At 52.1% G+C, this 13,924-nt stretch overlaps 1 protein-coding gene across 1 annotated transcript; it reads left to right on the plus strand.

The window, feature by feature from the left end:
- Window positions 1-852: 852 nt before the first annotated feature.
- Window positions 853-3,321, plus strand: LOC132587144 (uncharacterized protein K02A2.6-like; the record flags this gene model as incomplete). Its single annotated transcript, XM_060259373.1, has 4 exons — window positions 853-1,278; window positions 1,351-1,529; window positions 2,118-3,081; window positions 3,172-3,321. Coding segments are annotated over 4 exons (1,719 nt in total), but the record flags the coding sequence as incomplete, so codon positions are not given.
- Between the last annotated feature and the right edge of the window lie 10,603 nt (window positions 3,322-13,924).

The following is a 13,924-nucleotide window of genomic DNA, read 5'->3' on the forward strand; positions in this document are numbered from 1 at the left end:
CAGAAGTCGGGGGAGACAGCGGCGGTCTACCTGGCGGCACTTCGGCAAATCGCCGGGAACTGCAGTTTTGATAAGAGGGACGAAGCCCTGAGGGACCGTTTCGTCTGGGGCCTCCGAGACGAACGGCTGCAACAGAAGCTCTTCGCAAAAGAAGAGCTCACCCTACAACAAGCCTTCAACGAGGCGACGGCGTTTGAGAGGGCCACCAAGGCGTACGGCCAGCAACGCGGGGAGGCAGTACACCAGGGTGAAGCAGAGCCAGAGGTCCGAGCAGAGGGAGACGCGTTCCAGCTCCGACGACCGCAAAGAACCGACACACGGGCCCCCGCGAGGCCACGAGCAACGGAGAGGCCCACCGCCACCACCGGTTCCAGGTGCGCCAGCTGCGGCGACCCCCACGAGCGAAGGGACTGCCCGTACCGCCACCTGGACTGCCGCAGCTGTGGGAAGACGGGCCACATCGCCCGGGCTTGCCGGGCCAAAAACAGCCGCCGCCAACCGTCAGCGCATCACGACTCCTTGGATGCCTACACGACGGCTTCCACCAGTCTACAGGTACTGAACCTGCCCCTTGCAGCCCCCGACAAGGTCAAAATGTCGGTCCTGATCGAGGGCGCCCCATGCCTCATGGAAGTAGACTCGGGTTCCTCCATCTCGATCATTTCGGAGGAAACCCTCAAGAGACTATGCCCCCGCCGCCGCCTCCATACGAGGCCAGCGGACTTCGTATTAAGGGACTTTCAAAAAAACCCGGTACACATCGTGGGGTGGGCCCGGGTGAATGTGGAACGAGGGAGTTTTAGAGGACCCCTAGACATCCTGGTGGTCAAGCGCCAACTGACCACACTCCTAGGGCTGGCTTGGTTCCAGCCTCTGGGAATCCAGCTAGTGGGGGTAGACCACATGCGGACCAGCAATTTCGACGGGGTCTGCCGGGAGTTCCCAGAGGTCTTCGACGGGTCCCTGGGGAGCTACAAGGGGCCGCCCATCACCCTACCGATCGACCCAACGGTCCGGCCCATAAGGCTCAAGGCGAGACGCGTCCCGTTCACCCTAAAACCGAAAATAGAGGCGGAACTGGACCGCCTCACGGCCCAAGGCGTCCTAGAGCCAGTCACATACGCCGACTGGGAGACCCCTATAGTGACACCCGTAAAACCCAACGGGGAGGTGAGGATCTGCGCTGATTACAAGTGCACGATCAACAAGGCTCTACAGGACAATCCCTACCCAGTCCCGGTGGTCAGCCATGTCCTCGCAGCGCTAGCCGGGGCGAAGGTTTTTGGGAAGCTGGACTTAGCTCAGGCATACCAGCAACTGCCGGTCGACGCTAAGACAGCAGAGGCACAGACAATCGTGACCCACAGGGGGGCGTTCAGGGTTAAACGGCTGCAGTTCGGGGTGAGCGTGGCTCCGGGGATTTTCCAAAGCATAATGGACTCTCTCCTTAAAGGGATCCCCGGAGTCCAGCCCTTCTTCGACGACGTTTTGATCGCCGCCCCCACCGAAGGAGAGTTCAGCCGCCGCCTGCGAGAGGTCCTCAGACGGTTCCAGGCGGCGGGGCTGAAGGTGAAAAAAGAAAAATGCTTGTTGGGTGTTCCGCGAGTGGAGTTCCTGGGCTTCGCAGTGGACGCAGCGGGAATCCACCCAACCGCGGACAAGACCAAGGCCATTGTCCAGGCCCCTGCCCCCAAATGCAAAGCAGAACTACAGAGTTTTCTCGGATTGTTGAATTTTTACCACTCATTCCTGCCGCACAAAGCCGCGGTGGCGGAACCATTACACCGTTTGCTCGATAAACAAGCCCCATGGGTCTGGGGAAAGCGCCAAGCCGCGGCGTTCCAGGCGGTCAAAGACCTCTTAGTCTCAAACGCGGTTCTTCATCACTACGATGAAAACCTTCCCCTGATCCTGGCTTGCGACGCCTCTCCCTACGGGGTGGGAGCGGTCCTGGGGCACCAACTCCCGGACGGGAGGGAAGTGCCGGTCGCCTATTACTCCAGGACTCTGTCCCCAGCCGAGAGGAACTACGCCCAGATCGATAAAGAGGCCCTGGCGATCGTGGCGGGAGTCCACAAGTTCAACGACTACCTCTACGGTAGGCGCTTCACCATTGCCACGGACCACAAGCCACTCCTCGGCCTCCTAGCCCCCGACCGGCAAACCCCCCAAATCCTTTCACAGAGGGTTTTACGGTGGAACCAGTTCCTGAACTCGTACACCTACACGTTGGTCCACCGCCCAGGGAAAGCAATGGGGCACGCCGATGCCCTCAGCCGCCTGCCGCTGCCCGCCACAGACCCAGATCCCGCCCCGGCCCACGGGGTGATGCTTATAGAGTCCCTCCCCGAGCGCCCACTACACGCCGAAGAGGTGGCTCGGGCTACGGGCAGAGACCGCATCCTAGCGCGGGTCAGGGACTGGGTGGGAAGGGGGTGGCCAGCGGGCAAGGTGGAAGATGCATTCAGGCCATTCACGTCCAGGAAGGACGAGCTATCGACCCACAAGGGGTGCATACTCTGGGGGAGCCGGGTGGTGGTTCCCCCCCCCTTGCGCAGACAGGTGTTGGAAGATCTCCACGAGACCCACCCGGGCATCGTGAGGATGAAAGCCCTGGCCCGGAGTTACGTGTGGTGGCCAGGCATGGACGAGGAAATAGAGGGGTGGGTTAGGAGGTGCCAACCCTGCCAGGAGTCCAGGCCCAATCCGCCGTCCGCCCCGGTCCACAGGTGGGAGTCAAACGGGCGGCCGTGGTCCCGCCTCCATTTAGACTTCGCGGGGCCGCATCAGGGGCAACTCTTCTTTATACTGGTAGATGCTCACACAAAATGGTTGGAGGTGATCCCGGTCACCTCGACCTCCACCGCAGCAGCCGTCCGGGCGCTCAGAAGGGTTCTCTGCACACACGGGATCCCTGACACCCTAGTGACGGACAACGGCACGGCCTTCACCTCCCGGGAATTCCGAGAGTTCACCGAGAGGTACCTGATAAGGCACATAAGGTCCGCTCCCTTCCATCCAGCCACCAACGGCCAGGCGGAGCGGATGGTGCGGACCACCAAGGAAGCCCTAGGGCGCATTGTCCAGGGGGATTGGGACCACCGCCTCTCCGCGTTCCTGTTCCACAACAGGATCACCCCAAACCCCACAACTGGTTTCAGCCCCGCCGAGCTGCTCATGGGGAGGAAACTGACCACCCGGTTAGATAGGCTCCACCCGGACAGGGCGCCGGAGGTCCGCGGGTCCCCCGAGGTTCGCGAGGCAGTAAGGGGATTCTTTCCGGGCGACCCGGTGTACGCGAAAAACTTCGCAAGCGGCCCGGAGTGGGTAGCCGGGAGGGTCCTGAGAGTAACCGGCTCCCGATCCTATGAAGTGACCACAGCAGGGGGCCAAGTACTGCGGCGACACATCGATCAGCTGCGCCGCCGCACCCTGCCCGAAGAGCCGGAGGCAGCCGGGACCAGAGAACTGCCGGAAACGGAGTCCCCAGAAGGGGCCCCGCCGACTCAAGAACAGCCCATATACGAGGTCCCCGGGGCCGCGGAACCCGTACCAGAGCCGCTACCCGACCCGGACCATCCACCGCCAGAAACGGAGCCACCCGCAGCTGGGTCGGGCTCCACACCAATAGCAACCCCGAGGAGATCAACCCGGGAACGCAGGGCACCAACGTACCTACAGGATTATGTAGTTTAAACTAGGAGGGGAGGAGTGTAGAGTATTGGAATCAGCACAGCGCCGCGCAACCCGAGCCGCCCGCGGGTCGCCTTGCGCAGCGCGGGAAAGCCACCCCAATCAGCTCCAAGGGCGGGAAGTTCAACTGGCCAGGATTGGGCTGGCCAGCAAAGGGGATGTTCCGGGATGCTTGTATATATTGGCGGACCCGACCGCGTGTTAACCAGTTCGGTAGTGTGCTAGCTATTAAATACTTATGCCTTCACCACGACTCGTCTCTCAGTACACTACAGATAGATAGATAGATAGATAGATAGATAGATAGATAGATAGATAGATAGATAGATAGATAGATAGATAGATAGATAGATAGATAGATAGATAGATGATAGATAGATAATCTTTGATTTGCCTGGCATGCAGACTGCATGATGCACACAGAGGAGTGCTGGCAACCAGTAAGAGGTTCAGGGAGAAGGGACACACAAGCATTTGTTTCCAGTGCAAACCTGGATATGACATCATCACATTGACATGAAGCTCTAGGATTCCCCCAAAGTCTATGGTTTATGCTGGAAGTGATGGCATAACATTGCTGTTATGCTTATTTCCCCCTCCTCTCCCCCAGCAAGGAATTGGGGCTACAGGGTAGGAAATCTTTAGCATGTTCTGGTCATCTGCATGCAATTCTGCTCTACTACTACCATTCACTAGGTTAGCCAAGCATCACTGTCAATAGTGGCCCTGCCCCTTGTGTCAAGCCTTGAGTTTCTGAAGGTGCCCAACTACCAGATGCCAGCCCTTCAATAGGTACTGCATATACAATTATATAGACTCCATGTCATTAGTATCCATTTAGCTAACAGTAATGGAGCATTGCATAAAGGGTTGAATCTTCTATGAACAGTGGATGTTTCTACATTTATTGTGATATTCTGATAGAAATTCTAGTAAACCCAATTTTGCATTGTTAAAACTCGATTTTAGGTGGAAAAGTTAGAGACCTACACCTATATCTATAGAATTCTTCCCTTCTCAGTGTTATCTTATCTTAAATTGTTTCCAAGCATTTGATTATCTAAATGCTCAGAATGTCTGCAGGTCATTGGAATACCTGGTGCAGTATAATGTGAAACACTTTTCAGTGCTTTCTATTCAATTACTAAAACAGCATATCTTTGCCTCTTGATTGCTGGGTATTCTAAATTTATTTCTAGACAGTGGTGCTATCCATGGTTAATGAGCCTCTCACTGTTAGAAACTACAATGTCTTATGATGGGGGGATGCAAAAGAGCTGACTGATTGCCTCCCAAGCAATTTGTTTTCACAACAACACATGTTTTCTAAGTACATATATATTAGACAATAAAAGCTACTAATAAAAGTATGTAGTAAAAAAGAGGAGGAAAATCAATTTAATACTTTCTAACAAATCAGGCCAATAAGTATAATTTTATTTTATTAAAAAATGGGAGTTGATTGCAGGCTATAATAAAGGTGAAAATCAATGCAAGAAATATAGTATTTCTTTTTTTCCAATATTTCTTTGCCTGCAAAACAGTGTGCTTTGCTAGCACTGCTGTGTTCTGTCTCAGCACAGTCTATAAGCCAGTCTACCCCCCACCATGCCTATCACTAATTAACTGTATCACAGATGCATGTTAGGAGTTTTACTGCACAAATAACAACCCAAGCATAAGGACAAGGGCAGCAAGTAATGAGAAAGCCTTAGTGCCGAAAAGCCTGTTAGATTCATTGGTATGGCTAAGCCAGAAACCTGCATCAATTTAATAGAGTGCATTAGGGCTACATGCAGAAGAGCTTTTTTTTTCTGTTTGTGCTTGCAACAGTTACAGAGTTACACAGAGCCACTTGGCAATTTCAAACTAATAAAGATTTCTTTATTTAGTGAACTTCATTCCAGATAGGATAAATGAGAAAGAGAAATAGAATCTAAGTAACTATCTATGATGGATGCAGATGCATGCCCTGCATCCGTGGTGACAGAGATGGAGAGCAAATGTACTATTTTTTAAGGTGGGGGGGGGAGTGGAAAGCAGAAGGAAGGAAGCAATTCCCTGAGAGTATCAATCTACACATCAAAGGGACAGAGGCAGAAGAGTAAACAGGAAGGAAACCCACAGTTTGCCTGCCTGTCTGACTCTCTTATTTATATATTTTATTTTAGTATATTTCTATTCCGCCCATTCCCTGTAGGGCTCAGGGCAGATTACAACATATGATAAAACAATAAAATACAATAAAAACATTCTATAAACAGACAACTCAATAGCACTCAGATTACCATGTTATCACATATTGCCCAGACTAGCTGTCTCACATCATGATATCTCATAGAGGTGGCAGTTTTTATTCCATTTTTTAGCACAGGTGACAGTGCTGGCCGGGAAGGCCAACCAGATCAAGAATAGATGCCCGCAGCCTCAGCTAAAAGTCTGGCAGAACAGCTCCATTTTAGAGGCCCTACGGAAGCCTAATAAGCTAGGCAGGGCCCGGATCTCAATAGGGTTGGGGCCAGAACTGAAAAAGCCCTGGCCCTAGTTGAGGCGAGGCGAGCATCTCTTGGGCTGGGGACAGACAACAGATGTTGGGAGGTCGAACGTAATGATCTCCTGGGCATATATGGAAGGATACGGTCCTGCAGGTATGTTGGTCCCAGGCCGCTTAAGGCTTTAAACATTAGAACTAAAACCCTGAAGTGGATCCGGTACTCAATAGGCAGCCGGTGCAGACTGCAGAGCGCCAGCCAAATGCCCACCCATAAAGGTGGTGCAGTCAGCAGGCGAGCCACCGCATTCTGTACCCGCTGCAGTTTCTGGATCAGTCTCAAAGGGTAAGCTAGTGTAGAGCGAGTTATAGTAGTCTAGTCTGGAAGTGACCATTGCATGAATCACTGTAGCAATGTCCTGGGGGGATAGATACTTATACTTTATTTGATTTAAGAGCCCCGTGGCGCAGAGTGTTAAAGAAGCAGTACTGCAGTCCTAAGCTCTGCTCATGACCTGAGTTCGATCCCTGGTGGAAGTTGGGTTTTCAGGTAGCCGGCTTGAGGTTGACTCAGCCTTCCATTCTTCCAAGGTCAGTAAAATGAGTACCCAGCTTGCTGGGGTGAAGGCAATGGCAAACCACCCTGTAAAAAGTCTGCTGTGAAAACGTTGTGAAAGCAACATCACCCCAGAGTTGGAAATGACTGGTGCTTGCACAGGGGACCTTTCCTTTCCTTATTTGATTTATATCCCGCCCTCCCTGCCAAGGCAGGCTCAGGGCGGCTCACAGCATAAAACCACAACAAACAATTAAAATCCATACAATATTATAAAATTTCACATTCAATAATTAAAATAGTCAAAAAATGATTTGGTGCTAGCCTCTTTGATGTTGTATATGGTACTAGCTGCCTGATCTGCCAAAGATAACAAAAGGCAGATCTAGCAACCATTGTGATCTGGGCCTCCATGGAAAGGGAGGCATCCAAGGTCACTCCTAAGCTCTTCACCTGTTGGGCTGGCACCAATGTGGCACCGTCCAAAGCTGGGAGCTCGATGCCCATACCCACCCGACCCCGACTCAGGTACAGGATCTCTGTCTTAGCTGGATTCAATTTCAGCTGGCTCTGTTGTGACCACCCAGCCACGGCTCCCAATGCCTCAGACAACTGGTCAGGGGCAGCAACTGGCCGGCCACTCATCAACAGATAGAGCTGGGTGTCAACAGCATACTGGTGGCAACCCAGTCAAAAACCTCAGGCAATCTGGGCAAGGGGGTGCATATAGATGTTAAATAATATTGGTGAGAAAATAGCTCCCTGCGGCACTCCACATAAAAGTGGATGACGCAAGGAAGTATGCTTGCCAAGACCACCCTTTGCCCCTGTCCCCAGAGAAAGGAGGAAAACCATTGTAAGGCCACCCCCCGAACTCCGGCAATGGTGAGGTGATGGGTCATAAAGTCATAATCAACCATGTCAAATGCTGCTGACAGATCGAGAAGTATCAGCAGCACTGACTTGCCTTGATCCAGGTGCTGTCTTAGGTCATCTGTGAGAGCGACTAGGACAGTCTCCGTCCCATGGCCCGGGCGAAAGTCGGACTGGAATGGGTCCAAGGCGGATGTCTCATCCAGGAAAACCTGTAACTGCGCCACCACCGCTTTCTCAACTACCTTACCCAGAAAAGGTAAATTCGAAACTAGGCAGTAGTTGGCCAAGACTCCAGGGTCTAATAATGTTTTTTTCAAAAGTGGATGAACCACTGCCTCCTTCAATTTCTCTGGGACGGTCCCTGTTGAAAGGGACAAGTTGACAATATCACCCAGAGAATCTTTCACCAGCCAGGTTGGATAGGGATTTAGGGGGAAAGTGATAGGCTTCACTGCAGTCGGGATCCTGTCCACATCTTCTGGTAAGAGCCCGCTGAAGCAGTACAATATAGGACCAGAAGACAGCAAAGGGACTTCCAGCTTATGTACTGTATCAATCGTGGTGGGTAGGTCCTGGTGGAGAGTCAGGATTTTATCTGCAAAATATGTCACAAAAGCCTCAGAGCCAATATCCAAATCTCTACCATTTTGATTGCCTAATGGCAAGACTGTTAATGACCCAGTTACTCTAAAAAGTTGGGATGGGCATGACTTCACAGACTTTATGGAGGCCGCATAGAACTCTTTCTTAGCAGACTTCATAGCCCCTTCATAGACCTTCATAAACATTCTATAAGAGGTTCTTGACTCTTCATCACGAGCACATTGCCACACTCGCTCTAGCCATCTAAGTTGCCATTTCATCCTCAGCAGCTCCATGTTATACCAAGGGCCAGCTTTGATGCGACAACAAAGAGGGCACCGGGGAATGATGTCATCAATGGCAGTGGAGAACTGGGAGTACCAGTCCTCCACTAACTCATTCAATGACCCACCAGGGGGCATTGGATCCTGCAGGGCCTCCTGAAACTGCTCTGGGTCCACTTGGCTCTGCGGGCAAACCTAAATCCACTCAGTGCCTAAACAGGAGGGAAGTTTCAGGTCTAACCGGGCTTTCAGAGCACAATAATCAGACCATGAAACTGGTTCCGCTGTCACCAGATCTAGTAATATACCTGCCCCAAAGATCAAATCCAGTGTGTGACCGGCCTGATGTGTGGGAACCGATACAAATTGGCTGAGTCCTAGAGTCTCCATGGACGACACCAGGTCCTGCACTTGCTGAGATGCAGCATCTTCAACATGGATGTTAAAATCCCCCAAATCTTGTAACCCTCTCCCTCTCTCCAACAACCCTCCTTCTCTTCCAACAAAATCCTTCTCATTGAAAAAACTCCTGCAATCTATACAAATGCTTCATACCTTTTCAACATGCATACTTTTGAAAATCTAAAATATGTTAAGATTGACCAAGAGCTCCATCACAACATTTCTGCTCCTGATGAAAACTACTGTCCTTTTAGGCAATTGCTGGGAGTTGAAAGGATTAAAAAATGTCATCTCAGCAAAGAGAATACGGTGGACCCTTATGTAGGCAACCAAACAGATCCTCTTTGTCTTTTTACATTATAATGGCTGACGTGAACCTGCCAGCACTTCCCACCTTTATGCATGTTTCCTGGCTTTGGTAGAGCAAGCCCAAGGCCTAAATAAGTGTTGTTTCATAGATCTTTGGGAAATCTCCTGGAACAGGCTTTGGGCTTCCACTCGTTGGGAAGGGCGGAATATAAATCATAAAATAAATAAATAAATAAAGCAGTTGACAACAGTAGAAGATAGAAGCAATCTGTGTTTTGTCAAAACTAATTATCTACAAGCTATACAGTTGAATCTGCTAATGTGATATCAAAATAGTTTAAGTTTCTGAACAGAGGAAAATTAACTTGGCAAAATGCCCTTTCTTTGTTTGAGGTCAATTAAAGTTTAAAGTTTCTAAATGTTGCTTTATAAGATCGTAATATTTTAATATTAGCTAAGAAATCTGTTGCTTATAGTTTAGATTCTGAGGAAGTTTATAAAATAATAGTTTTGAGCATTATGGATTAAGAGAATTATTATATTTAGCTAAGGAAATGCATGAATAAGCAACTTGATCATGTAAACCACAAGATTCTATGATGCTAGCAAGGAATTAACAAGCAAAAGTAAACCTTGTCATTGGAAAGTATTTTCAGCCAATTAGACTGGGACTTTTGCCAAAATAAAAATACTTCTAAGAGAACAGATGTTTTTAAATTTATTACTCCTATCTAGAACTTTTGACCTAGGTGAAAGTAAGTTATCAAACTCTAACAACCATAAGGCCTAATTAAGGTTCCAATTAAAATAACAAGGAGAAAAGTATACAAAGAAGGCTGTCATGTGAACATATGAACATATGAAGCTGCCTTATACTGAATCAGACCTTCGTTTCATCAAAGTCAGTATTGTCTACTCAGACTGGCAGCGGCTCTCCAGGGTCTCAAGCTGAGGTTTTTCACACCTATTAGCCTGGACTCTTTTTAGTTGGAGATGCCAGGGATTAGGGTGGCCATAATGTCTGAAGGCCAGCCAGGGACACCTTTGGGGGGGGAGGTAGGGGTGCGCGCGCAAAGCGCGCGCGTCGCCGGAAACAGGAAGTGACGTCACTTCCGGTGATGTCACTTCCGGTGATGTCATGCGACCGCCGGAAACAGGAAGTGACATCACTTCCTGTGACATCATTTCCCCGTGCCACCTGCCGGAAACAGGAAGTGACATCACTTCCTGTGGCATCATTCCCCCCGCGCCACCTGCCGGAAGCAGGAAGTGGCATCACTTTCTGTGACATCATTTCCCCCAAATGACATCATTTCCCCCAAATGCCACTGCCGGAAACAGGAAGTGACTTCACAGCACTTCCTGTGACGTCCCCAAAAATCCCCCAAATATCACCGCTGGAAACAATTTTGTTCTCAAATCCTGTATATACTTCATCAGTATATGGGATAAGGCACTTTCTCAACTGTGCTGCATAATGCAGCCTATTTATTTTGTCCTGTTTGCCCTGTTGGCTCTATCTGCGCCACCTTCATCACTTTCGGGGTGTGGATCCCCCAGTGGGGTGGTCTCGCGACTCCCTCCGCTGGCTGTTTCTGATAGCCCTGCACCCCCTCTTTCATTTGATATGTGTCCCGTGCGGGTGCCACCCTCCCGCCGGGAGATGCCGCAAAATGAGCCCCCTTGAGGCTTATGGCAACAGGGCTCGGGGGAAGCGAGCTAGACTGCTGTTCTTTTGAGGGGTTATAGAGTGTTTCGAGCCCGTCCCTGTAGCATCGGTCCCATCATTGTGGGACCCAGGGGGCCGGCGCAGCGGCACGCCGAAGCAGCCTGTCACTAATAACACAGGTCGAGATGCAGGACAGGAACCCGGAAGTGACCGACAGGCTGCTTCAGCGTGCCGCTGCGCCGGCCCCCTGGGCCCCACAACAATGGGACCGATGCCACAGGGACGGGCTCGAAACACTCTATAACCCCTCAAAAGAACAGCAGTCTAGCTCGCTTCCCCCGAGCCCTGCCGCCATAAGCCTCAAGGGGGCTCATTTTGTGGCATCTCCCAGCGGGAGGGTGGCACCCGCACGGGACACATAGCAAATTAAAGAGGGGGCACAGGGCTATCAGAAACAGCCGGCAGAGGGAGTTGGGAGACCACCCCACTGGGGGATCCACACCCCGAAAGTGATGAAGGTGGCGCAGATAGAGCCAACAGAGCCAACAGGACAAAATAAATAGGCTGCATTATGCAGCACAGTTGAGAAAGTGCCTTATCCCATATACTGATGAAGTAAATACAGGATCTGAGAACAAAATTGCACCAGAAGACACAAACACAAAGCTCCCTTACACTGAATCAGTGCTTGGGTCCACCAAAGTCAGTATTGTTTAGTCCAGTCACAAACACAAAGCTCCCTTACACTGAATCAGTGCTTGGGTCCACCAAAGTCAGCATTGTCTACTCCAGTCACAAACACAAAGCTCCCTTACACTGAATCAGTGCTTGGGTCCACCAAAGTCAGTATTGTCTACTCCAGTCATAAACACAAAGCTCCCTTACACTGAATCAGGGCTTGGGTCCACCAAAGTCAGCATTGTCTAGTCCAGTCACAAACACAAAGCTCCCTTACACTGAATCAGTGCTTGGGTCCACCAAAGTCAGTATTGTCTACTCCAGTCATAAACACAAAGCTCCCTTACACTGAATCAGTGCTTGGGTCCACCAAAGTCAGTATTGTCTACTCCAGGGGTGGCCAGAGGGAGGGAGGGAGGGAGGGAAGGAAGGAAGGAAGGAAGGAAGGAAGGAAGGAAGGAAGGAAGGAAGGAAGGAAGGAAGGAAGGAAGGAAGGAAGGAAGGAAGGAAGGAAGGAAGGAGGGAGGGAGGGAGGGAGGAAGGGAGGATGGAGGGAGGGAAGGAGGGAAGGAAGGAAGGAAGAAAGGAAGGAGCGAGGGAGGGAGGAAGGAGGGAGGGAAGGAAGGGAGGAGGGAGGGAAGGAAGGAGGGAAGGAAGGAAGGAGGGAAGGAAGGAGGGAAGGACGGAAGGAAGGAAGGGAGGGAAGGAAGGAAGAAAGGAAGGAAGGGAGGAGGGAGGGAGGGAGGGAAGGAAGAAAGGAAGGAAGGAAGGAAGGAAGGAAGGAGGGAAGGGAGGGAGGGAGGGAGGGAGGGAGGGAAGGAAGAAAGAAAGGAAGGAAGGAGGGGAGGGAGGGGAGGGAGGGAAGGAAGGAAGGAAGGCCGGCCGCCGCCCCGCTTTCGGCCCCCCCGCTTACCTTGTTCCAGGGCGGGTGGCGGCCTCTCCTCCGGGCGGCTGTGCTGCTGGCGGGGCTGGCGGCGGCTGCGGCGGCCGAGGAGGCGGCGGAGAGGCCGGCGCTGGTCTCTGGAGGGCCTCCAGGGACCAGCGCCGGCCTCTCCGCGGCCTCCGCAGGCCTCTAGAGGGCCTCCAGGGACCCGCGGGGGCCTCTCCGCTGCCTCCGCGGGCCTCTGGAGGGCCTCCAGGGACCCGCGGGGGCCTCTCCGCGACCTCCGCGGGCCTCTGGAGGCCATCCAGGGACCCACGGGGGCCTCTCCGCTGCCTCCGCGGGCCCCTGGAGGCCCTCCAGGGACCCGCGGCGGTCTCTCCGCTGCCTCCGCGGGCCTCTGGAGGCCCTCCAGGGATCCGCGGGGGCCTCTCCGCGGCCTCCGCGGGCCTCTGGAGGGCCTCCAGGGACCCGCGGCGGCCTCTCTGCGGCCTCCCCGGCCTCCGCCACCGCCGCCGGGCCCCGTGCGTGGTCGGGGAAGGCGGCGAGTGAGGGAGCCAGCGTCCCTGCATGTGCGCACACCGCCGTGCGCATGCGCAGGGACGCTGGCTCCCTCACTCGCCGCCTTCGCCGCCCGCGCGCGCGGCCCGCCGGCTCCCCGCTGGCTATACCGGGACTTTCTAATGGTCCCAGTATAGCCAGCCCGGGAGCCAGGAATTGGGGGCCAGAACCGGGAAAGTCCCGGGAGACCGGGACGGTCTGGCCACCCTACCAGGGATTGAACCTGGGACCTTCTGCTTACCAAGCAGATGCTCTACCACTGAGCCACTCCCCCTCCCCTATGTGGTTAAGAAGAAAAGTGTTTTATTCACAGTTTTTTAAAGATATAAATTTAAATATTTCAAAAATCAAATAAAAGCTTCCTGATCAATTAGAGAATAAACAAGAACAGGTATTCAAGAGAGAGAGAGAGAAAAAATTCTTTCAGATTATGTTATTTTAAGATGAGGAGTCCATATAAAAGTTCAATTTTTCTAAGAAATAGCTGATGTGGCATTATTATAAATTATTTTCATATATTTTGTAAGAATGCTTAATAAACAAGTGTTTTTATATATCTTTATGTATGTAGAATTTGACCCCATCCGGCCGTGCTGCAACAGCGGCTGCAGGCCGAGGGGCCGTCTTTTGCTTCCTCAGAGGATCAGAGGCTGAAGGACACCCCCCATGCATCCGGGGAACTGCGGGTGTGGAGCGCCGGGGCTATATTAGCCCCAGTTTTGCCCATTTTCAAGCAGTTGTTATTCAGCTGTTCGTTGAAGTGGACGCACTGAAGGTGTCCTGACCAAAAGCAGAGGAAGGGAGCATCAGCAGTTGCAGCGAGCAGTGCGGCGGCAACGGAGGCGAGCAGCTTGGCAGCAACTGTGATGTAGCAGCCGGAGGGAGGCATCGGAGCTTCCCGGCAAGGTGTGGAGTCAGCACGGGTGGCGGCTGCAGGTCACGG

Source organism: Heteronotia binoei, chromosome 1 (genome assembly GCF_032191835.1).
Source record: "Heteronotia binoei isolate CCM8104 ecotype False Entrance Well chromosome 1, APGP_CSIRO_Hbin_v1, whole genome shotgun sequence".
In the NCBI taxonomy this organism is placed as follows: domain Eukaryota; kingdom Metazoa; phylum Chordata; class Lepidosauria; order Squamata; family Gekkonidae; genus Heteronotia; species Heteronotia binoei.